This window comes from Panthera leo, chromosome B2 (assembly GCF_018350215.1).
Source record: "Panthera leo isolate Ple1 chromosome B2, P.leo_Ple1_pat1.1, whole genome shotgun sequence".
Taxonomy (NCBI): domain Eukaryota; kingdom Metazoa; phylum Chordata; class Mammalia; order Carnivora; family Felidae; genus Panthera; species Panthera leo.
In genome coordinates this window covers 24,585,320-24,611,332 of record NC_056683.1, presented here as the reverse complement: position 1 = coordinate 24,611,332, position 26,013 = coordinate 24,585,320, and the positions used below count along the sequence as shown (strand labels likewise).

The window sequence follows — 26,013 nt, the reverse complement described above, 5'->3', positions numbered from 1 at the left end:
CATCATTAGCACATCTTTAAGAATATTCAAGACACAAAGTGGTAATTAATCCCAAGGAAGGAAAGACCAACATAAGTTAAGTGTAGTCCAGGATAACTTCAGGGAAAATGAGGGAAAGATAGGATTTCAATAGGTAGAAGAAAAATGGAGGCTGAGGGCAGAGCTGAGTCAGCTGGCCAACCCATATTGTCAGTTACACCTGACATCAGGTCTGATTGGCTCAGTCTCCACTCTGATTGGTCAGTGACTGCTACAGCAGTTGGTAAATGTTTTGTACATCATCCCTGTCAGTTAGAAGGGACAATATTAACAAAGACACAGAGAAGAATAATCTCGGCCTATTTATAAAACGGTAAGGAAATTAGACCAGCTTGAGTCCAGCTGGGATAGTTATGGGGAGGACAGCTGTTTAATTATGGTAAAACCAATTGTGAAGAATATTGAATGTCAGTCAAAGGTTTTGTACATAATTCTGCAACCAGTGGAGGGTAGTGAATGATTCTGTAAAGTAAGGACAAAAATGGAGACTATTTTTTGTATTTTAGGAAGATTGCAGCAGTAGTTGAGTGAGGGGAAAACTAAGGAAATCTTTTTAGGAGGTAGTTATAATAATTCAGGCATGAACTTATCAGATGTTAACTAGGGGACTAGTAATTTGGGCCTGTTTGTGTATCACTTCTTTAACTTAAGTTTTGTATTATTGGCTTAAAATGGATTATGTATTGAAGACCTCTACTTAAAATGCCTCACTTAAAATCCTCTGGTCCCACCTCCTTCCAGCCACTGATGCTGATGCAGTGAGCAGTTCTATTCAACCAGCTTTATGCTGAAGCACCTTTTGAGTGCATCTTTTCTCTTCCTGTCCCTGGCTTCTCTGATGCAGTGGCAAACTGGGGTGCCCAGCCAAACTACTGGGCACTCACTTATGTACAACTAAGAAATGCAGGGTTATTAACATCTTATGGTCAACCATCAACCACTGGGGATGTGTGCTGTAGGGTAAATGCTTTCCCTTTTCTCCCCACCCCACAGTGATATATTTCATGGAGCTTCCCAAAGTTCCTGTGGGGTCAAATAGTCACTATAGAGATGGCTACCTGGATTATACTGGCTTTCCTTCTAACTCTCCCACCTCGTTCTAACACTCCCCTCCTGCTCCCTGTGAACACATCCCCAAATAAATCACCCATGCCCATGCATAAGCCTTTGTATTATGCTCTTCTTTGGGGACGCCTAGGCTGAACTAGAACAGGATCTTTACTTCCGGGTCTTTTGAAACCACCATGGTGGAACCTCACATCATGTTCTGCTCCCATTAGAAACGTCAATATGGCCAATAGCTAATATCTCCTTTTGACCTTTTAAATTTAAAACTTGAGCTTGTAGAGCTGATTCAGTCCCATATACTAAGCAGCAGTTTTGTTTGTTGTTGTTTTGAGAGAGAGAGCATGAGCAAGGGAGGGGCAGAGAGAGAGGGAGGGAGAGAATCTTAAGTAGGCTCCATGCTGAACTTGGAGCCCAATGCAGGGCTTGATCCCATGACCCTGGGATCATGACTTGAGCTGAAATCAAGAGTTGGATGCTTGACCCACTGAGCCACCCAGGCACCCTCTAAGCAGTGGTTTTAAGCAGACAAGGAGGTAATTCGGAGTCCGGGGAAAAGCAGAGAATCTCGAGTTATGAGATCTGGATTTAAGCTTTGCTACTTACTAGGTGAATGAGCGAGGCAAATTATATAATTCTTCTAGTTTTCAGTCTCTCCATCTATAAAATAGGAACTTTAGTAACTACTTACCTTCTTAGGGTTCCTATAAGTACCAAACAGGAACAAGGTATGTGTGCTACACTTTTGCTAATTTGAGTGCTCAACTTATATTCTCCCTTCCTCTTGGGTATGTGATCCCAATTTCGTTTGGATGAATATTCACCATTTCCCAACACATCCCATGTTTCACACCTCTCACCTCTGTGCCCCGCACTAGGGTAGGCTCTGATTGACCAAATACCAAGAGATTATTTGTCATTTTCCTGGAAATGTTGATTGGAAAAAAGCAAGACATGAGATTTGGGAGAGAAACTCCCTCACTCTTCTGAGAAAGTAATCAAAAAAAAAAAAAAAAAAAATCTCTCCTTGCCCTGAATATGAATGAGACAGCACATAACTCCTAGAAATCTGTAGACATCATCTAGTGGCCCTAATGAGGATAAACCTAAAGATGAAACAGAAAGGAGCTGTGGTGAGATTACTGAACTTCTGAACCAAGCCACATCCAAAGCCTACATGACCTTTGATCATTTCAGATAAGTGAATCATTTTTTTTTTTAAATAAGTGAGTCAAATATTTTATTTAAGCCAGTTTGAGTCAGGTTTTTCTCTTACCAGGAATAAAAGAATTCCCAACTCATAGAGTATGTAAATAAGCTTTATAACTTGCAACTCACTATAAAAACATTAGTTTGTACTGTTTTTATTATTACTAGTTAGCAAAAATACCTATAGTCCATGCAGCAGGTTGAGAAAAATTCCTTTCCTGTTTTCATTTTAATCTAGTACAAACTTTTGGGAAGAAATTTAAATGACTGCCTTATGGTGATTTCAGAAATAGATCCCAGCTAGGATAACTATATATATAGAAAGAAGCAAATTTAAAAACAAAAAAACAAAAACAAACAAACAAAAAAAAAGACACTATAAAACTGACTGAATTTTAAAAAATATATTAAACTCACAAGTCATAAAAGAAAAGACTGTCAGAATTAGCTACATAAAAATACAAAAACTTCTATAATTCAGGGGAAAAAATGACTATAAACAAAGTTAAAATGCAAAGACAACCTGGGGGAGATGTTATACAGTAGATAAACTCCCAATATATAAAGAGTTCTTATAAATCAATAAAAGGAAACTGCCTCAATAGAAAGATAAGTAAAGGCTTCATCATGAAATTTAAAGACCATAAGAAAAGATGCTAAACTTAAGATCAAAGAAAGTCAAGGGTAATCTTTAAAAGATATTACTAATAATTGTGATAACTAACACATATTAAGCACCAGGCACTATAAGAATTCTTTCACAGAAATTTAGGTATAAGAATAATCATCATAGAGTTAAACAAATGAAAACAACTTGAATGTCAAGCAATAGAAAACTGGTAAAATACATTATGATACATTCCTATACTGAAATACATTGGTGCCATTAAAAGGGATCCAATAAGCTCTTAAGTGTTAACATGGAAAGAAGTATAATACATTGTTGAGTTCATCAAACAGAATGATCCCATTATATTAAAGTACATATTTACATATACATTTATGGTCTAGAAGTAAATGGCAACTATTAATAATGGTTATCTCTCAGGGGCACCTGGGTGGCTCAGTCGGTTAAGCTCCAGTTGGGCTCAGGTCATGATCTCACAGCTCGTGTGTTCAAGCCCCGTGCTGGGCTCTGTGCTGACAGCTTGGAGCCTAGAATCTGCTTCAGGTGCTATGTTTCCCTCTCTCTCTGCCCTTCCCCTGCTCACCCTCTGTTTCTCTCTTTCAAAAATAAATAAACGTTAAAACAAAACAAAACAAAAAAATAATGGCTATCTCTCAAGTATAAGATTACCTAGGGACCATTTTGTGTAGTTTTTATAAAATGTATGTAGTATAAAAATATTTTTATTTTAAAATAAATAATTAAATTAGCATGAATCAGAAAGAAATCTGGGTTGGGTGATATGTGGCCACCTTGATGGCTGAATCCATTCCTCTTGTCATCAGCCTTGAATGCTGATGAAGCATCTGGCAGATGATAGTGACTATCATGTTTAGAAAGAGTGGAAGGCAAGAGGAGGGGCAGCATTAAGAGCTACACTCCACTGTCCCAAAGTTGTGCATACAGCAGCACTGGTGGGTTGGAGAGGGCATGAGGAATGGCTTCCCAGGGAGGTATGAGTGAAGAAAACAGAGCTTTCCCAACCAAGAAACTAGGAATGAAGAAATTTCACAATCAGCTCCGGGTGAAGGAAGGGATTTAGTTTTTTTATGTTCGTTCTCCTAAATGACCACCTACAGCATTCAGAATTGGCTCCTTGAAAACTATGAGAAGTAGTCATTTTCCAGGTTCTGGCTGTGAAGGCCAGAGGCTGTCCCATCTCCTCTGCTACCAAACCAGGAATTTCTTGTACCTGATCTCATCCCTTCCTGGTTCTTTGGAGTTGCCTTTGGACTAATTTTGATAACATGTCAGCACTGCTATGAACAGCCAAAGCCTGGTATGATCCTATGAGGTAAGGCCCTTGGCTGAGTTGACATCTCCCTGCCCCTGTAGCAGCATTCTCACACAGAGTCATGATACCAAGACTTTTCTTTCTAGGAAGCAACTTTATTTGTGCCAGCACTGGCTCAGTTGGGTTCATACCCAACACCCCCGAACACCAAGTGGCATAGTTTTTTATATATTTTCAACTTTCTTTTGTCTCCCATATATGGTAACACACAAACATGCAATCTGATTAAGTGGTCTCATGTTACAAGGTCATGAGGAATATCACGTAGGAATATAGCCAGGTTGCCTTGAGGTTTTTTTAGTTTACATTCCTTAAGGAGTGGACCCTACCACACCTCTACCTCCAGAACCTGGAGTCTGGAGTTCTAGATAACAAGCACAAGGAGGAATTACACAAACAAATAAGCTTTATGCTCTCTTAATCCATGCCTTGTCACTGACTTAGATGAATTACGAGAAAGTTCTTTGGTTGAATCCTAGGCCTTATAACTCAAAAGGATCAGACAGTATCAGTGTGTAATTTTTTAGATGAAAAAACTGAAAACTTAAATGTTACCTAATTCTTCCGAGGCCATGACAAACTTTAGAGCTGACGGGAGAATCCAGTCCTCCTCTCGTAGCATGATTTCCACTCTGCCATGCCACATTTTTGGCTGCCACATTTCCAGCAGCAGAGTTTCAGAGTTCCAGGGATTTATAAAGAGTAATCTTTTACATCTTCACTCAAAATAGTGAATTGGAAATGAAGTTGTAGGACTGAACATTTTTACTGTAATGCCTAGTGTTGTTAATAACAAGAGTACTTAAGTGTAATACAGTCAAACAATGTGACATTTGTTTATTCATCCATTTATGAAACATTTATTCAGCATATACAACATGCCAGGCCCTGCTGCAGGAAAAGTGAAAACTTACAGCAGTAGCAAGGAACCACATAACCTGGCAATAATTTTAAGCCATACATCCTTATCCAGTCAGTCTGGTCCTGCCCATTAGATCCCTGACCATTGGTCTTGGCCACCCTTGAACAAATAATTAGTACATCATTGCAAAACACTCAGTTTCTTGAAGACCCTCTGGCAACATTCACTTACAATAAACTCTTGGATACGGTCCCTGTGGATGGTAGTCCGATAGAAATCTCTGAAAGTCAGGACATACAGAAGTTTTTACTTCTTACATTTCATCTATCACTGGGATTTCTGCATCCTTTACAACATTTACAGGAAGTCCTGCCAGGTAGACAGGACAAACTGCATCATCAATTAAACAACAAGACCCAGTCCTAACCCCTGAAATGATTTTAGACAATTGCAGTGGCTCAGCAAAGACTCCAGCTAGTAAATTTTGGTTACAAAATAAGCATGGCTATATGTTAGTAAACTCATAAACCACCACATCTTATGAACAGTTGTCTGAGAATGGGCTTTCCTTGTATCATAATGGCTACCTGTACATTTCCTGAAATGTGTGGAGAAGCACCAAGGCAGGCTGACCATTGACATCACTGACAGCTGGTTGTGTTGCAAGTGTCTCAACATGTGCCAAAGAGTCTGTGTCTACTGAAAGAAAGTGTGCATTGAAGTCAACGACAGCAGGAAGCATCCTGTGGGAAGCTCTCTCATCTGTTACCTGCAGTCCCTAAAATCACCTTCAACATACTAAAGGCAAAAATCCTGTCTCCACCACAGATTCACATTACAGAAAAGTTACACACTGATTTTTTATTAAAATCTAGGTGACAAATTGGTCACTTATAACCAAGAATGAAGAAAGTTCTTTACATAAAAGGGAAATGACACCAGAAGGAAAATTTTAACTTTAGGAATGAAGGAAGAGAAATGGAAATGGAAAATATTTGGGTAAATATAATCTATTGAGTTCTTTTCCTGAATTCTTTAAACTATGGGTGATGGTTGAAGGCAATAATTGTAACATTATCTAATGGGTTTTCAACTCATGTAGATGCAATGTACACAATAACTACAGGGAAGAGTAAAAGGACATACAGAGTGATGAAGTTTTTGTATTCCTCTTAAAGTAACAAAGTATTAGTTCGAATAAACTGAAAAATAAAGGATATATGTCATAACCCCCAGCATAATGACTAAAAATCTATAAAAAGATATAGTAAAAGCCTCAAAAAAAGATATGTTAAAGCTTCAATAGATAAACTGAAATTGAATACTAAAAAGTAATCAAATAATTTAAAAGAAGGAGTAAAGGGAAAACAGAGAAATGAAAACAGGTGGAAACAAGAGAAAAATAACAAAATGATAGACCTAAATCTTAACGCTTCAGTAATAAATACAAATGGCTCCAAAAAGACAAGGAATGCCAGAGTGGTTAAAGAAAAAGAATCAACTATATGCTGTCCATGAGAAAATCACTTTAAATGTACTGACATAAGTTAAAAGAAAAAGATGGAAAAAGAAATTACATGAAAACACTAATCAGAATAAATCCAGAATTACTATAATAATATAAGACAAGTAGACTTTAAAGAAAGGAAAATTACTGGGACAAAGAGGGACATTTGATAAATGGGTCATTCTACCAATAAGACATAACAACCCTAAGTGTATATGTACCTAAAAACAGGACTTTAAAATACATTACTTAAAAATAGGTAAAACAGAAGGGAAAAGTAGAAAAACACAATTATAATTGGAGCCTTCAATACTTCTCTTTCAGGAGTTGATAAAACAAGTGTATAGAATAGAAAATCAGCAAGATATAGAACTGAACCAACTGATCTACTGACATTTTTAGAACACCTCCAAGGAACAACAGAAGAACACACATTCATTTCAAGTGTACATGGGACATTCACTAACATAGACCATATTCTGTGTTATGAGAAAATCCTCATAAATGTAAGAGAATAAAAATCATGCAAAGTATGTTTTCTGATCACAACAGAATTAAACTAGAGATCAATAACAAAATGATGACTAGAGTATCTCCAAATCTTTGTAAATGAAAACACACACACTTCTAAATAAATAATACATGAGTCACAAAGACTCTCAAAAGAAATTAGAAAATAGTTCTTGGGGGTTTTTTGTTTTTTTTTTTAGAGAGTGCACATGCACACATGCATGTATGAGTGAGTAGGAGAGCGGCAGAAGGAGAGGGAGAGAGGAATCCTAAGCAGGTCCCATGTTTAGCATGGAGCCCAACACAGGGCTCCAACTCATGACTGTGAGATCATGACCTGAGCCGAAATCCAGAGTCGGATGCCTAACCAACTGAGCCACCTGGGTGCCCCTAGAAAATATTTTGAATTGAATGAAAATGAAAACACAACATATCAATATTTGAGGAATCCAGTTAACACAGTGCTTCAAGAGAAATTTATAGGTTTAAATACTTAAATCAAAAAAGAAGAAAGATTTTGAATAAGTAATCTAAGCTTCTACCTTAGGAAAAAGGGCAGGTCAGCAAATAGAGGGAAGGAAAAAATAAAGATAAGAGCAGAAATTAGTGAAACTAAAAAGAGTAACAAGAGAAAATAAAAGAAAAAAATTGTTTCTCAAATAGATCAATAAAATTCAGTAAACTTCTAGACAGACATAAAGAAAAAACAGAGAAGATACAATATAAAGAATTAAAAAAAGTAAATCACTATAAATTCTATAGCCAGCAAAAAGATAATGAATAATACAAAACTATGTACATAACTTTGACTGCTTAGATGAAATGGACCAAGTCCTCAAAGGCCACAAAGTATCAAGACTCACCTAAGAAAAAAATAGGCATCCTGAATAGTTCTATCTATATCTGTTAAATAGATTGTAGTTTAAATCTTGCCAAAAAAGAAAAATCTAGGCCAAGATGGTTATATTAACAAATCTTGCCCAATGTTTAAAGAAAAACACCCAATTCTGCACAATCAGCATCATACAGGAAATTCTAGTCAATGCAACAAGGGAAAGAAAGAAAGAAAGAAAGAAAGAAAGAAAGAAAGAAAGAAATGACATACAGATTTAAAAGGAAGAAATTAAATTGTCTCTGTTCTCAGACCATAGCTGTTGTTTCAGGAAACATGATGTCTATATGGAAATCCCAAGGAATCTATAAAAAACTTGTAGAATTAGCACATGAGTTTAGCAAGATGGAAAGATACAAGGTCAACAGAAAAAAATCAATTTTATTTATATATATTGGCAATGAGTAATTTGAAATCAGTTTATTTTTTTAATGTTTATTTATTTTTGAGAGAGAGAGACAGAGTGCAAGCAGGGGAGGAACAGAGAGAGGGAGACACAGAATCTGAAGCCGTCAGCACAGAGCCTGGCATGGGGCTCAAACTCACGAACCATGAGATCATGACTTGAGCCAACGTAGGAAACGTAACTGACTGAGCCATCCAGGCACCCCCGAAATCAGTTTTTTAAAATGCCATTTATAATAGCTCTAAAAAAAAGATAAGTAGTTGAGTATAAAGCTAACATGCAGAATCTATGTGCTAAAAATTACAAAGTGCCAATGAAAGAAATGAAAGGAGACCTAAATAAATAGAGAGCCACACAGTGTATGTAGCCATACAACGTTCATCTCAACAATACAGTTAAGATGGACAAATCTCCCCCAAATTGATCTATAAATTTAATGCAATTCCAATAAAAATACAAGAAGGACTGTTTATATAGACTAGGTGATTCTACAACTTATATGAAAAGGCAAAAGGACTAGAATACCAGAAAGTTCTTGAAAAAGGATTAAGCAATTTTAAGACTTGCCATAAAGTTGCAGTATTCTAAAATAGTGTGATATTAACAAAGGAATAGATACATAGTTCAATGGAACAGAACAAAGTCCATAAATATACCCACACAATATAGTTAATTGATTTTTGACAAAGGTACAAAAAATATTAAAAAGAATAGTCTTTTAACAAATTGTGTTGGAACAATTAGATGCCAATATGCATACAAATTAACTTTGACCTAAACATTGTATCGTAAACAAAAAAATTAACTAAAAACTAGACTATATGGGTCCTTTCCATAATTTGGCTATTGTTGATAATGCTGCTATAAAACCAAAAAACAGACTCTTAACTATAGAGAACAAACTTATGTTACCAGAGGGGAGGAGGTGGGGGAAGGGTACAATAGGTGACTGGGATTAAAGAGTGAACTTGCTGTGATGAGCACCAGGTGTTGTATGTAAGTGCTGAATCACTAAATTGTGCACCTGAAACTAATATTACACTATATGTTAACTAACAGGAATTTAAATAAAAACTTGGAAGAAAAAAATATATAAAATGGGTTTCACAACCAGGTAAAAAAATTATTAAAGTGGGTTTCCTGTAAAAAATTTAAAATAAAAAATAGACCATAGATCTGAATGGAAAATGTTAAACTATGAAATTTTGGGGAAAAGCTTAGGATAAAATCTTTGTGACCTTAGATTAGGCAAAGAACTCCTAAATAAGACATCAAAAGCATGATTCATAAATGAACAACTGACAATTTTGACTTCATCAAAATAAAAAACTTATGCTCTGCAAAAGTCACTTAAAAATGAAAAGAGAATCTACACTTGTATAAACCACTACAAATCACATATGTGATAAAAATTTGTATCCAGAACCCAACAAAACTTAATACTCAATAGTAAGAGAACAACTCAATTAAAAAATGGGAGCAATTAGGCAAGAAAAAGAAATAAAGGACACACAAATCAAAAAGAAAGAAGTAAAACTGTCACTATTTGCAGATGACATAATATTATATGTAGAAAATCCTAAAGAATCCACTAAAAATATTAGAATAAACAAATTCAGTAGAGTTTCAGGATACACAATCAAAATAAAAAAAAATCTGTTGTGTTTCCATACATAAATAACTAGCAAAAAAAGATACTAAGAAAACAATTCCATTTATAATTCTGTCAAAAAAATAAAATACTTAGAAATAAATTTCACCAAGGAAGTGAAAGATCTGTATACTGAAAACTATAAGACACTGATAAAAGAAATTGAAGAAGACACAAATGAAAAGATATACTGTGCTCATAATTGGAAGAATTAATATTGTTAAAATATCCATGCTTCCCAAAGCAAATTTGGGGACAAACAAATTCAATGCAATCCTATCAAACTTCCAAAAGCATTTCTCACAAAAATAAAACAATCCTAAAATTTGAGTGGAACTGTGGAAGACCCAAAATAGCCAAAGCAAGCCTGAAAAAGAAGAACAAAGCTGGAAGCATCACTCCCTGATTTCAAACTATATTTCAAAGCTGTATTGGCAAAACAAACAAACAAAACAAAACAAAACAAAAATAAAAAACAGAGACACATAGACCAATGGAACCGAGTAGGGAACCCAGAAATAAGCTCATGCATATATGGCCAGTTAATTTACAACAAAAGAGCCAGGAATATAGGATAGGGGAAGAACAGTCTCTTCAATAAATGGTGCTGGGAAAACTGGATGGCCACATGTAAAAGAATGAAATTGGACCAATATCTTACACCATACACAAAAATTAACTAAAAAGGGATTAAAGATTTGAATGTAAGATCTGATACCATAAAACCCCTAGTACAAAACATAGGTGGTAAGCTTGACACTTGTCTTGTGAGAATATTTTGGATTTGGTAAAAAAAAATTAAAAAAATAAATTAAAAATAAATAAATAAATAATAAATAAATAAATAAGTGGGGCTACATCAAACTAAAAACCTTCTACACAGCAAAGAAAACCATCAGCAAGATGAAAAGGCAACCTAATGAAGGGGAAACAATATTTGCAAATCATATGTCTGATAAGGGGTTAATATCCAAAATATATAAAGAATTCCTATAATTCAATAGCAAACAAAGAAACCAATTAAGAAATGGGCAGAGGACTGTTATTCAACATAGTATTGGAAGTCTTAGCCTCTGCAATCAGACAACACAAAGAAATAAAAGGCATCCAAATCGGCCCAGAGGAGGTCAAACTTTCCCTCTTTGAAGATGACATGACACTCTATATGGAAAACCCAAAAGATTCCACCAAAAAATGCTAGAATTGATTAATGAATTCAGCAAAGTTGCAGGATATAAAATCAATGCACAGGAATCAGTTGCATTCCTATACACGAACTCAATGAAGCCACAGAAAGAGAAGTCAAGGAATCGATCCCATTTACAATTGCACAAAAAACCATAAAGTACCTAGGAATAAATCTAACCAAAGAGGTGAAAAATCTATATGCTGAAAACTATAGAAAGCTTATAGAAGAAATTGAATAAGACACAAAAAAATGGAAAAAGATTCCATGCTCCTGGATAGGAAGAACAAATATTGTTAAAATGTCGATACTACCCAAAGGAATCTACATATTCAATGCAATCCCTATCAAAATAACACCAGCATTCTTCACAGAGCTAAAACAAATAATCCTAAAATTTGTATGGAACCAGAAAAGACCCCAAATAGCCAAAGCAATCTTGAAAAAGAAAACCAAAGCAGGAGGCATCACAATCCCAGACTTCAAGCTATACTACAAAGCTGTAATCATCAAGACAGTATGGTACTGACACAAGAACAGACACTCAGATCAACGGAACAGAATAGAGAACCCAGAAATGGACCCACAAACATATGGCCAACTAATCTTTGACAAAGCAGGAAAGAATATCCAATGGAATAAAGACAGTCTCGTCAGCAAGTGGCGCTGGGAAAACTGGACAGTGACATGCAGAAAAATGAACCTGGACCACTTTCTTACACCATACACAAAAATAAACTCAAAATGGATGAAAGACCTCAATGTAAGACAGGAAGCCATCAAAATCCTTGAGGAGAAAGCAGGCAAAAACCTCTTTGATCTTGGCTGCAGCAACTTCTTACTCAACACGTCTCCAGAGGCAAGGGAAACAAAAGCAAAAATGAACTACTGAGACCTCCTCAAAATAAAAAGCTTCTGCACAGTGAAGGAAACAATCAGCAAAACTAGAAGGCAACTGACAGAATGGGAGAAGATATTTGCAAGCAACATATTGGATAAACAGTTAGTATCCAAAATCTACAAAGAACTTATCAAACTCAACACCCAAAAACAAATAATCCAGTGAAGAAATGGGCAAAAGACATGAATAGACACTTCTCCAAAGACGACATCCAGATGCCCAACCAACACATGAACTAATGCTCAACATCACTCATCATCAGGGAAATACAAATCAAAACCACAATGAGATACCACCTCACACCTGTCAGAATGGCTAACAACCACTCAGGCAACAACAGATGTTGGCGAGGATGCAGAGAAAGAGGATCTTTTTTGCATTGTTGGTGGCAATGCAAGCTGGTGCAGCCACTCTGGAAAACAGTATGGAGGTTCCTCAAAAACTAAAAATAGAACTATCCTACGACCCAGCAATTGCACTAGTAGGCATTTATCCAAAGGATACAGGTGTGTTGTTTCGAAGGGACACATGCACCCCCATGTTTATAGCAGCACTATCAACAAGAGCCAAAGTATGGAAAGAGCCCAAATGTCCATCAATGGATGAATGGATAAAGAAGATGTGGTATATATATATACAATGGAGTATTACTCGGCAATCAAAAAGAATGAAATCTTGCTATTTGCAGCTACGTGGATGGAACTGGAGGGTATTACACTAAGTGAAATTAGTCAGAGAAAGACAAAAATCATATGACTTCACTCATATGAGGACTTTAAGGGACAAAACAGATGAATATAAGGGAAGGGAAACAAAAATAATGTAAAAACAGGGAGGGGGACCAAACAGAAGAGACTCATAAATATGGAGAACAAACTGAGGGTTACTGGAGGGGTTGTGGGTAGGGGGATGGGCTAAATGGGTAAGGGGCACTAAGGAATCTACTCCTGAAATCATTGTTGCATGCTATGCTAACTAATTTGGATGTAAATTTTAAAAAATAAAAAATAAAATAAAATGATAAAAAAAAATAAAAGAAGAAAAAAAAAAAGAAATGGGCAGAGAATGTGAATAGAGATTATCCCAAAGAATATATAAAGATGGACAACAGGTACATGAAAAGATGTTTAACATTACTATATGTCAGGTAAATGCAAATCAAAACTACCAAGATAACACGTCATATCTGTTAGAATGGCTATTATCAAAAAGACAAGAAATAACTGTCGACAAGGGTGTGGAGAAAAAGGAGCCCTGCGCACTGGAGGTGGTAATGTAAATTGGTATAGCCACTGTAGAAAACAGTATGTAGCTTCCTCCAAAAATTAAAAATAGAACCACTATATGATACAGCAATTCCACTTCTATGTATTTATCCAAAGAAAACAAAAATATTGACTTAAAAAGATGTATGTATGCCGTGCTTATTGCAGCCTTATTTATAATAGCCAAGTATAGAATCAACCTAAGTGTCCACTGATGGATGGATGACTGAATACCACATTTTCTACATATATGTATATGTATATACATATATATACATAATGGAATTTATTCAGTCATTAAAAAGAATGAAATACTGCTATTTGCTACAACATGGATGGACCTTGAGGGCATTATATTAAGTGAAATACATCATGTAGAGAAAGAAATACCATATAATCTTACTTATATGTAGAATCTAAAACAAAAAACAAAACAATAAAGCAGTGAGCTCATGGAAACAGAGAACAGACTGGTGGTTACCAGAGGTGGAGAATGGAGGGGTGAGGGTATGAAGGAGGCTAAATAGGTGAAGAGAGTTAAAAAGTACAAATTCCTAGCTACAAATAGGTCATAGGGATATAATATATAGCATGGGGGACAAAAAGGAAAAAAAAATAAGCAAAAGATTTCAAAGAACACTTTACTGAAGAAAATCCATAATGGCAAATAAACATGTGAAAACATGATTTTAACACCATTTTCCACTTTGTGAAATGCAAATTAAAACCTAACGGCATACCATTTACATACCCCTATTAATTAGAATAGCTAAAATTAAAAAATAAATAAGAACACAATACCTACCTGGCAATCCTATACTTAGGGAGAGAAATGAAAACTTTTGTTCACATAAAAACCTCTACATGAATATTTATAGCAGCTCCATTCATAACAACAACTGGAAGCAACCCAAATGCCCAAATGCCTTTAATCCAAATGGCTTAATAGATAAAGAAATGGTGGTGAATCCACAGGATGGAATACTACTCAACAATAAAAAGGAATGAACTATTGATACACACAACAACATGGGTGAATCTCAAAAGCATTACAATGGATGAAAGAACTCTGACTCAAAGCTTACATATTGTCGAATCTATGTGACATTTTGGAAAAAAGCAAAAATGTAAGAATGAAGATCAGTGGTTGTAAGGGGTAGAGATGGAGGTGGGAGTGTAACTACAAACGGATGGGACAGGGAGTTTTCTGAGGTGATAGTTTTCTGTTCCTGACTGTAATGGTGATTGCGTAAGTGTGTTAAAACTAAGAGAACTGGTATACAACATTCAACTTCTCTATGCTATGCTCACCACCAATGTAGGTATCACTCGTCAACATGCAAAGGCTATTGCAATACCATTGACTATATTCTATACCTGAAACTAATGTAACATCATGTGTCTACTATATGCAAATTAAAAAAATAAAATAAAATAGTCACGGGGATGAACAGTACAACATAGAGAATAATCACAAAATTATAATGGCTTTGTACAGTGATGGTAACTTACACTTAATATGGTTGGTATTTTGTAATGTAGATGATTGTTGAAGCTGTATGTTGTACACTTGAAACTAATATAATATTATGTGTCAACTATACTTCAATTAAAAATTTAAAAAACAGGGGTGCCTAAGTGGCTCAGTAGGTTAAAGTGTCTGACTCCTGATTTTGGCTCAGGTCATGATCTCACGGTTTCTGAAATCAAGCCCTTCATCGGGCTCTGTGCTGACAGCATGGAGCCTGCTTGAGATTCTTTCTCTCTCTCTCTCTCCTGCCCCTCTCCCCCTCTCATGCTCTCTTTCTCTCTCTCTCTCTCCAAAATAAATAAGTAAATAAATAAATTTTAAAAAATTTTTAAATAAAAAAATAAAACAACTCAGAGAACTGTATAAACAAAAAACAGAGTCAAATTTACAGTTTTTAAGTTTAAAAAAATTAAAAACGACTTTGGAAAGAGTACCTTATAGCAGGGCTTCAGCAGTGTCTCACATATATTCCCGTAGTTAAGCAACAACAGTTATCAACAAAATATCCTCCTTCCCTCCCCACCCCTGCCCCCACAGAAGGTTAAACTATCAACCAAGACATTGGGACAATGCTTGGGTCAATAGTTTCTTCTAAATAATAAGTCTTGGGCCAAGAGTTTCTTCTAAGTAAGTGCTAACTCAATAACAAAATGTGGCATTATGGCCAGGGCTATGGTATCACAATATGTGAAGACCAAAAAGTCCAAGATCTAATCAGCTCATGTGTGCACCTCCCCTACCCCAAGGGACAGAGTCAAAAGCCATGTTATATGGACCTTAGTACGCTGTGTGTCTCACATTTTATCATCAGGAAATCAGTCCAGTGGGGACTTCTGAAGCTCGTGCCAACTATAATTAATAACACAGATTTTCTATCACATGTGCCCTGACTAGTGTCTCTGGAAAAGAAAAATGTTATTTAGAATTTGTGAAAATTTGTAGGCAGTAGGTATTTGTCAAAACTCATATAATGGCACACCAAAAAGAGCAAGTTGTATTTTGTGTAAATTAAAAAAAAAATGTTAACCTTTAGGAAAAGCTTATCTCAAACTGTAACGTAAGACACATTTTAAGCAACTATTTCACGTCTTTTTGTTTATTAGAGCTCAAATTAAAGTGATAGGTGGTAAGAATGTATACCATGAGGTTGGTTCTTCTTTTGTCGTTTAGTTTATTACTGGAAACAGAAAATACAAGTCAGCAGAGAGGTCAAATATGGAGGGTGGGGAGAGTCTGACCTGTTAGGAACCTAACAGGAATTAGGAATTGTTAGGAATTGTTCTGTTTATGTATTTCACAACCATCCTATTAATGGGGTAGTATCTTCCATGTTTATAAGCTGTTTAAGGACTAAATCCTAATAGTGATAGATCAAGTGAACTACATAATGGTGATCACAGGTGATACCAAAACTCCTCTGGGGCTGCTGGAACCCTGGAAGATCATAATGGCTTTAGGAAAATTATTAACTAGTCTGGCTTTCCATGAGATCTAAACCCACCAAGTGGTTAGCACGTTTGGAGTGTGAGTGCATTTTACAGAAAGCTCCAAGGTGCTCCAGGGTGGTGGTTCCCTGGGAAGCAGAGTGGACATCCAGGAGCTTTGGCTGGTATGAAGGAGTTCTCCAGAAAATGACTGATTAAGAAAACAAGTTCACATAGAGTTAAACAGTACATTCTGTCGGCTGTAATGATGTTGTCAAGGACACCATAAATAATCCAATGAATATATTAACACCATAAGTGAGATTTCTTGGTTTCTGGTTTGCATTTACTTCAGCGTTCCTTAAGGGTGTGGTCCTTTCCTGTTCACCCAAAGTCAACACTAGGTTCAGATATTTTCTTACCTCAAAATTTCATTTTCTGAATTTATTGAGCAATCATTCCCCATTCACCTCCAGTGCCAAGAAGTGGGTATCTCAGGGTAATCTCTCCTCAACTAGCTTCATTATCTATGAATCCTCTAAACTATCTTAGAAGCAACCCCAGGAACAGGTTTAAACCTGTTGTAAACCCAGTGTCCCCCAACATGCTGGACCCCATGGCACTAGTGGGTGTTCAGTGTTGGCTCGGAACAGTGTCAATTATGGCTGTCATTGAGCTCCAGCCAAAGGTCCCGCAAAGTGACAGGTGCTGCTCTGAATGATGAATTCTTCATCCCATGATCACTCCCAGTGGGGAGAAAATAAATGGTTTTTCATTTTTTTTAATTTTTTAAATATTTATTTTTGAGAGAGAGAAAAAGGACAAGTCAGGGAGGGGCAGAGAGAGAGAAGGGGACAGAGGATCCCAAGCAGGCTCTGTGCCATAGACAGCAGAGAGCCTGATGCAGGTTCAAATTCATGAACTGTGAGATCATGAACTGAGCTGAAGTTGGACACTTAACTAACTGACCCATGCGGGCACCCCCAAAATAAAGGTTTTGAGAGAATTAACCAATCTCACTACTGTCTCTTCACTATAATCTGAACCACCCATTTTCAGCAAAGCAAGAAGAGTGGGGTGGCGTTTAGATACCAATAATCTCCATTGACAACATTATAAAAAGCAAGAGGGGACACTGACCAAGGACCAGAGTTGGCTCTAACACCCACATGGCTGGTGATGGAACTAGGCCAACCTCTGATTTGGAGCTGTCTTCTGAGGTCAATGTAAAAAGCCACATTCACTGCACTTTCAAAAAAAAAAAAAAAACATCCTTGGAAAAACTGTGAGTGACAGTGTAGTATTGTAATGCCTTCTACATGTTTCTACACAAAATAACACTTCCCTTTACTACTTTTCCTCTAAGTGTTCAGTGGGAGAAGATACAATCCTGATTAGTTTAGAGTATTTTCCCTTCTGAGTAGACAACTGACTTTTTATTTTTCACTGACTTTTTTCTATAGGTATGAGCTCCTTGCCACCCCTCCCTCACCCCTGTTATCTGTCATGTCCCTTCACTTCTCTGGCGATACTTCTAAAAGCTGTGTTTCAAGTGACACTTTGCAATCTTAAACAAAAGATGTGTACCTTTTGAAAAAAAAAGAGAATCAGAGCTTCATCTCCTATTTGCCCTTCACCCCAGTTTGCCTCCACCCAGCCTGCAGCCGTGGAGGTACAGGACAAAACTCACCACAATTCCATTGCTGATTAAACTGTAAGGAACATAGGGGTGCCTGGATGCCTCAGTTGGTGGAGCGTGGGACTCTTGATCTTGGGGTCGTGAGTGTGTGGAGATTACTTCAAAGTAAATCTTCAAAAAAAAACTGTAAAAAACATAAAAGTATATTATTACATATGACATTTGCCATAGGTTTCTCAAAAATGCCTTTTATCAAGTTCAGGAAATTCCCTTCCACGTCTAATTTGCTAATTTTCATTTAGTTTTATCTGCAGGTATTGGAGATGTTATTAACATGGTTATTACGTAGGTAGATATTTTAGTATCAAACTATCTTTGAATAGGGCCTACTTTCATATGCATGTGTTCATAAACTGCTGGATTCAATTTGTTAATATTTTGTTTGAGATTTAAGATTACCATATAATTTAATTCCTTGCATTTTTAAAATCTGGTTTAAATATTAACAACTTCCATAATAATGCCTTCTTCCTCCATGAGTTGGCCAGATACTTCAATTTATTGTAGGGAGAAATTAAATCTTAATCCACCATATGAAGAAGTCAATAGATAAAGTAAAATTGATTAGCCACAAAATAGCAATGTAAGAATTACTGAAGAATAAGAAAGTAAATATGAGAAGAAACATCTGATGGGATTGGAAGGAGTTGCTTCTAGAGAAAAGAGCGATAAAACTGGGCACTGCTTGATTTGCTTTTGTTTTATTTTATTTTGTTTGTTAAAATAATCATTCTAGGGGTGCCTGGGCACCTCAGTTGGTTTAAGTGTCCGACTTTGGCTCAGGTCATCATCTCACAGTTCCTGGGTTCAAGTCCTGTGTCAGGCTCTGTCCTGACAGCCTGCTTCAGATTCTGTCTCCTTTTCTCTCTGCCCCTCCCCCACTTGTGCTCGGTCTCTGTCTCTGTCTCTGTCTCTCTCAAAAATAAACATTAAAAAATTTTTAATAAAAAAAATAAGCCTTTTAGGAGTGCTTGGGTGGATCAGCTGGTTAAGCTTTTTACTTTGGCTCAGGTCATGATCCTGTGGTTCATGAGTTTGAGCCCCACATTGGGCCCTCTGCTGTCAGCACAGAGTCTGCTTCAGATCCTCTGTCCCCCTCTCCTTCTGCCCCTCCACTGCTTGCTCTCTCTCTCTCTCAAAAATGAATGAAGATTAAAAAAAAAGTAATAATCCTTTTAATATTACTTTTCTTTTAAAACCATGAATATGTATTACTTTGATAAAAACTAAGGAGCAGATTTAGTTTCACAAAACTCAGAGACATTTATGGTGCAGAATCTATTTTGAGATCTGTGACCCCTTCTTCCTTTTCTCTAGTGAACATATATTAAAGTTGTGGCTTATTTGTCCAAGCTTTTTCCAGCCAGTACATTTTGCATTTCCCTCTCTGAACACGTGAAACTTCTTCCCTCCACCTTGCAACATCCCCAAATATTGGATTTCTCCCAAGCAAACGTTGGAAGACATTTTTAACCCCCTCCCCCTATTAGAAAGCATGCAATAAAATCACTTTTATATTCATTTAAAATATCCTACGAAGGACTTCTGGTCTGGTGACAGAATTCTGCAGAGGTCAGGCACTGGTTGGTTGGAGGTTTTTTTGTTTTTTTTTTTTTTTTGGCATCTGGTTGAATGATAGGTGCTGTGGCTTTGGTTGGACAACTAATTCAGTATACACTGATGGATGCTGGAGGGATCCTTGAGTGATGATGCTGTCAGGAAGTACTTCCTAGACCCAATTTGGGCTGATTGGGAAGTGTTGCCCTTTACAGACGCTGGTCCACCAACCAGTTTCATGGTAAGGCTGACTCTGGAGATGAGCTTATACACGCCACTTGTTGGATGATCATTTTAAATCAGAATTAAGACTGATGAGAGGTAAACTGAAAACCAATCATGACAAAAGATATTCCTTTGTTGATTTGTTCTTTTTGTTTGTGATGGAAACTGATTATCTTTTTTTTCTGTTAAAACAAAGCAGTAGCTTTTGAGTTTTGTGGGATTTTTAAAAATTGGTGCCATTGGTTTGCATATTTGCTTTATCTTGTCGCTAAATGGGAAGGAGGTGACATTTTCTTTAAATTAAAATTTGCATATTTAATCAGCATTTCAGATTCCTTGGAGCAGACTGTTGCTCCCTTCCATCTATTTGTGTTATTGTCATTGTTGATACAGTGGAAGAGTTGAAAACAGTAGACTTTAGCTTGCTGGGGTACTTTTCATTGAGGATTGAGATCACAAGCAACTATCATCTTGGGACCCGTGGGGTGGGGGGAGTTCTTAAAATCAGGACTTCAGACTCTAAGAATAAAACTGCTTCCTTCTGTTATTTGTTTTTCTTGTCAACCTTTTCGAAGAATTTAAGACTAACTCTCTTAATTCTGGAGGCTGACTGGCTATGGTATTTGAAGACTGTGATTGAGTTAAGACAATGGATGCTAGATAACAGGAAGAGGAAAGACGAGGTTTGGGGACTATATTGACATTTAGATTCTGATTAGATTGGAAAAGGGCAATTATAGTTGATGTGGTCATATTATATTTGATTGGATTAAAGTGTGGCTGGTTGGATTATCTAATTGAAAAAGGAGGTGGCCAAGCAATCTGATTTATGTTATATCTAATAAAGGTAATCACACAGGGATCCTGGAGAGAAGAGGGTATCGGTAACTTTGTATATCTGGGGGTGGCAGGGGTGGGGTCACTGGAGGCTGCTAGAGGTTTTCTATAGGGGATAACCCTGAAGATGATCTTGAAGGCTGGCACAGTGGACAGCAGGCTTCTAGGAAGGGTATGTCCAAAGGAAACAGTTATGAAAGGGCATCTGGTACTTAAGAACACTAAAATGTTCCAGGTGGCCACTGTATGGTGTGGAGTGTTGAGAAATGGGTGGATGGGTTTGGTGATTAGGGACCTGGTAGGAAAAAATTTAACATTCCAGTTTTATCTCAAAATAGAGAGTTGGAGGAGATTTTCAAGAAAGGGAGTGACATTATCAGATGTATTTTTTATGAGGACCACTGGATTATTTATAGAAGATAGACAAGAATGAGAATACACTGGGGCACCTGGGTGGCTCAGTCAGGTAAGCCTCCGACTTTGGCTCAGGTCATGATCTCACGGTTCATGGGTTCCAGCCCAGTGTTGGGCTCTGGGCTGACAGCTCAGAGCATGTAGCCTGCTTCAGATTCTGTGTTTCTCTCTCTCTCTGTCCCTCCCCCGCTCATCCTCTGTCTCTCTGTCTCTCTCTCAAAAATAAATAAACATCAAAAAAGTCAAAGAAAAAGAAAAGAAAAGAATGAGAATATACTGATGATAGGGCACTGATGAGGAGGCTTCAGGTGGAAAAAAAAGCACAATTGTTATCTTAAGGCCAGTGGTAGGAAAGGAGAGAAAAGGAAAACATATGAAATATTTTCTTTTAATTGGTTATGTGTGAAGGACAGTAGTCCAGGAAAATGCTTAGAATTCTTGTTTGGCCAATTTGGTGAGTGGTAACACCACAATATTTTCTCCTTGGCACATAGGTGCCATATTTTACTATCATATGAGAAAAGGTTTCTTCTTGAGGTTGTGCTCACAGGCATCACTGCTTTTAGAAGGACGCGATGAAAGTCTGGCATATATTTCACAGCCAGTTTTTCTAAACGTGGTTCCTTGAGGCACTGGTTTTGAGAAAAGTAAACAGATACTCTGTAGAGGAAGAAATGTTGAATAATCCAAAAAACTTTTGGGAAACATGAAATATTACACCCCCCTTGGAGAGTCACAGTGGAAACATATCAGAGACTCACAGTAAAGAGACTCTTAAACTTTCTTTGACTCTGACTTTCCCATATTTACTTGAGTTTAGAACTCCTTTTTCACAGAACACATATTTGGGGGGATTTAAGTAGACCAAATGCAGTGTTTGTGTTATGAAATTTGGGTAGGATTCGATTATCCACAAATAACTGTGTTTGAATCAGAAGACAGAACTGTATCCAGTGGTGTGCTGCTAAATGTTTACTGGCCAAACTAGGGGAGGTGGGGGAGGTAGGAGAGAGTGGAGGTGTGAGAGATACAGAAGGAAGCACAAAATAGTTGTCTTGGAGAGCAAGACAGCAGACTCCCTGAGGCAGCATGATAGAATTACCAGGCAGTTTTGAATCCCCATTGGAGGGTTGAGGTCATGAACTTCAAGTGAGGCTAGCCAACAATAGCAGTGCTGTTTTCCTCAGCCCTGCCGTTTAGGAGTTATGAAGACAGGGGCTACATTTAACCAGGATTAGAGCTTTTCCAGGCAAGAATAACAGGAAGGAAAGGAGCATGAGAGATGAGAATCCATGCAATGTCTGGTGGATAAGGAAGGAGTAAGCAGAGGGGGGTATGATGGAGAAGTGCTTTGGATCAGAGGTCTCGAACTATCAGAGGACAATTGGAGTTAGGTTATTTATTCCAAGAGTAAGCAAACTGAAAGGAAAGGAGGTTCTAGAGTTCAGATTTGGGAAATGGGGCACTTGCTCATAGTGATAAGAGCTAGGGCATGGCAAAGGAAGAGGCCATCAGAAGTGAGAAGGTCTAGGTGTCTGGTAGGTTCTGTGGATGACATCCAGGATTATGACGAATAGAGGATGGAGGAGGACGGCAGTTGAGCCAGGTGCTAAACCTCAAGGATTCTGGAGGAAAGGGAATTCCAGAGATGACAGCAACAGCTGGGGGTAGTATCATTGGGTTGCATGAGCTTCAAGGAAGCTAGGAGTTCTAAAAATGTAGAAGAAATGTTTTTGAAACTGCAAAGACATCCCACTTTTAGAGTGTGAGATGATGTGGATGTCAGAGGACATGGATGTGGATGTGATGTGGATGTCCTCTACTTTAGGAGAAATGGTCTCCTCAGGGAACAGCAGACTTCCAGCATGAGGCAAGAAGGTAAAGGGAAGGTCCCAGAGGTGGCTGAGGATTTAGGAGAGTTTGTTGATGAAGAGTGTCTTTCCAGAGGGTAGAGTGGAAGAGTTTGGGAGGGTGGGGATGGTTGGATGAGACCTTGTCTTGAGTTTGTGGGGGTGAGGCTCCAGAGGATGATGAAGCTGTAGTGCATGAGGCAGGATGGACTGGTCTTGAGGGAAGATGGTTGATTCAAGTTGAGTCCAATAAAATTAGGGAGAGGCTTCATTCCACTTTGGCTGAAACACCAAGAAGCATCCCTAGATGCCTCGTTTTCCACAGCAAGCAGGGCCATACCTACACTGCTTTTGCACACTTTAGTACTGGGCATTAGGTGGACTCAACAAATACTGCAGAAGCTATTCTCAAGGGACAACAACTAATACGGTCCTGCCTCACTTCTAACATATTAATAGGATCTTAGCTAACATTACCACCCTCTAGGAAAGTACTAAAAGATGCTTTTGTCTGACCCTTCTCCCCTCACTCACTTATCTCCTCAAGAAGAGTGGTGTATCTGATTGCGGGGACAGGTGCCTTCTCCTCCAGGGCCAACCTGGACATTTTCCTCTCAGACTCTGCTTTCCTGTGGTCAATACACCCAAATCCAGTCCCAGGCCCATTGCAGGCCTGCTTTCTTGGTTCCCCAACTCTTGCTTGACGGGGGTACCCACACAGATAAGGGTAACTGGACGGGAGAAAATTTGCTCTGTAAACCAACCCTCTCCACGTACAGCTCTCAAAACCCAGCTTTGCAATGTTCAACATGGGAGCTATTAGTCACATATGGCTATTTAAATTTAAATTAATTAAAATAAAAGTCATTGTCTTGATGGCACTAGCCACATTTCAAGGGCACAATAGCCTCACATGGCTACACATCAGTCAGCACAGCTACAGAACACTTCCTTCATTCCAGAAAATTCTAGTAGAATGCACCGCTCTGAAACATTAATCAAACCATTGTTATTGGCCCCTTTCTAACTCAAGTGTTTTTCATTGCAGCAGAATCCATGAGCTAGCCCGGAAACTCCCCGGCATCAGACAGGAACTGGAAGCGAGAGTGGGCGTGCCGAGCTGCCAGCATGGCGCAGTACAAGGGCACGATGCGGGAGGCCGGCCGGGCCATGCACCTGATCAAGAAGCGGGAAAAGCAGAAGGAGCAGATGGAGGTGCTGAAGCAGCGGATCGCCGAGGAGACCCTCATCAAGTCGAAGGTGGACAAGAAATTCTCGGCTCATTACGACGCTGTGGAGGCCGAGCTGAAGTCGAGCACGGTGGGCCTGGTGACCCTGAACGACATGAAGGCCAAGCAGGAGGCCCTGCTCAAGGAGCGGGAGATGCAGCTGGCCAAGAGGGAGCACCTGGAGGCGCGGCGGCTGCAGCTGGAGGCACTGCGGGAGAAGGAGCGCAAGCAGGAGCAGAAGCGCAAGATCTGCAGCCTGTCCTTCACGCTCGACGAGGGCGACGAGGGCAACGTGGATGAGGAGGTGGCGGCTAGGGAGCCACCCACGTCGGCGGGGCTGAGCAAGAAGAAGAACCTGGGGAAGAATCCAGATGTGGACACGAGCTTCCTGCCTGACCGCGACCGCGAGGAGGAGGAGAACCGGCTGCGGGAGCAGCTGCGGCAGGAGTGGGAGGCCAGGCGCGAGAAGGTGAAGCGCGAGGAGATGGAGGTCACGTTCAGCTACTGGGACGGCTCCGGGCACCGGCGCACCGTGCGCATCCACAAGGGTGGCACCGTGCAGCAGTTCCTGAAGAGGGCCCTGCAGGGGCTGCGCAAGGACTTCCGTGAGCTGCGGTCGGCGGGCGTGGAGCAGCTCATGTACATCAAGGAGGACCTGATCCTGCCCCACTACCACACCTTCTACGACTTCATCATCACCAAGGCCCGGGGCAAGAGTGGGCCGCTCTTCAACTTCGACGTGCACGATGACGTGCGGCTGCTGAGCGACGCCACCATGGAAAAGGATGAGTCACATGCGGGCAAGGTGGTGCTGCGGAGCTGGTACGAGAAGAACAAGCACATCTTCCCCGCGAGCCGCTGGGAACCCTACGACCCTGAAAAGAAGTGGGACAAGTACACGATCCGATGACCCCCTTCCCTCTCCTCTGAGGCTCCCTGTCATGTCCCACCCCCACCTTGTCCTGCATATGGAGCCTTGGCGGCCCCCTGGTGACCTCCTGCCCACACCGAGGCAGCGACAGCCAGCAGAGGAAACGGTTTTCTGTACCCTGGAAATTCCAACTTAATTTGGTGACCTTCATTTCTTTCCCGAAATTTAATAAAGAGCCGAAAGTTCTCGTGATTCAAGTGTTGTCATTCTGTTGCTGATGGTTACTTTTGGTTTGGTTGTTTTGCAGGGGGTTGGGGGCGATTTTTTTTTTTTTTTTAATTTTTTTTTCAACGTTTTTTATTTATTTTTGGGACAGAGAGAGACAGAGCATGAACGGGGGAGGGGCAGAGAGAGAGAGGGAGACACAGAATCGGAAACAGGCTCCAGGCTCCGAGCCATCAGCCCAGAGCCTGACGCGGGGCTCGAACTCACGGACCGCGAGATCGTGACCTGGCTGAAGTCGGACGCTTAACCGACTGCGCCACCCAGGCGCCCCGGGGGCGATTTTTAATGTTACTGTGTGAATTCATGATATGGCCACGTTGAGCTATATTGGAACCATGACTGGGCATACCGTGGGACACAAGTGAGAGTAAGGGGTGCATTTTTGACCTGGGTCACGGTATTTAAAGAAGTACTCATGGGCATGGACTTTGGAGCCAAACTGCCTGTGTTTGATTCCCAATTTAACTTCTTTACCTGCTGTATAATTTGGGACAAATTAATTGAACCTCTGTGCCTCAGTTTCCTCTACTGTAAGTAGGGTAACAATATCTCTTATGTCATAAGATCTCTTTGGAGATTAAATAAGTATTTGTAAAGCACTTAGAACTCAGTAAATGTCTGTTATTCTTATGGTTTT

The 26,013-nt window shown here is 38.9% G+C and overlaps 1 protein-coding gene across 3 annotated transcripts; it reads left to right on the top strand.

The window, feature by feature from the left end:
- Positions 1–262: 262 nt before the first annotated feature.
- FAM50B (family with sequence similarity 50 member B) lies at positions 263–25,343 on the top strand. 3 transcript variants are annotated; one of them, XM_042937246.1, is made up of 2 exons: positions 263–352; positions 24,043–25,343. In XM_042937246.1, the coding sequence occupies exon 2, from the start codon at positions 24,120–24,122 to the stop codon at positions 25,128–25,130; it is 1,011 nt and encodes a 336-aa protein (XP_042793180.1). In that variant the 5' UTR covers positions 263–352; positions 24,043–24,119; the 3' UTR covers positions 25,131–25,343. The 3 variants fall into 3 exon arrangements, with proteins under 3 accessions (XP_042793180.1, XP_042793179.1, XP_042793181.1); XM_042937245.1 differs by having other exon boundaries at positions 24,040–25,343; XM_042937247.1 differs by lacking the exon at positions 263–352 and adding an exon at positions 21,091–21,193 and having other exon boundaries at positions 24,040–25,343.
- Positions 25,344–26,013: the final 670 nt, after the last annotated feature.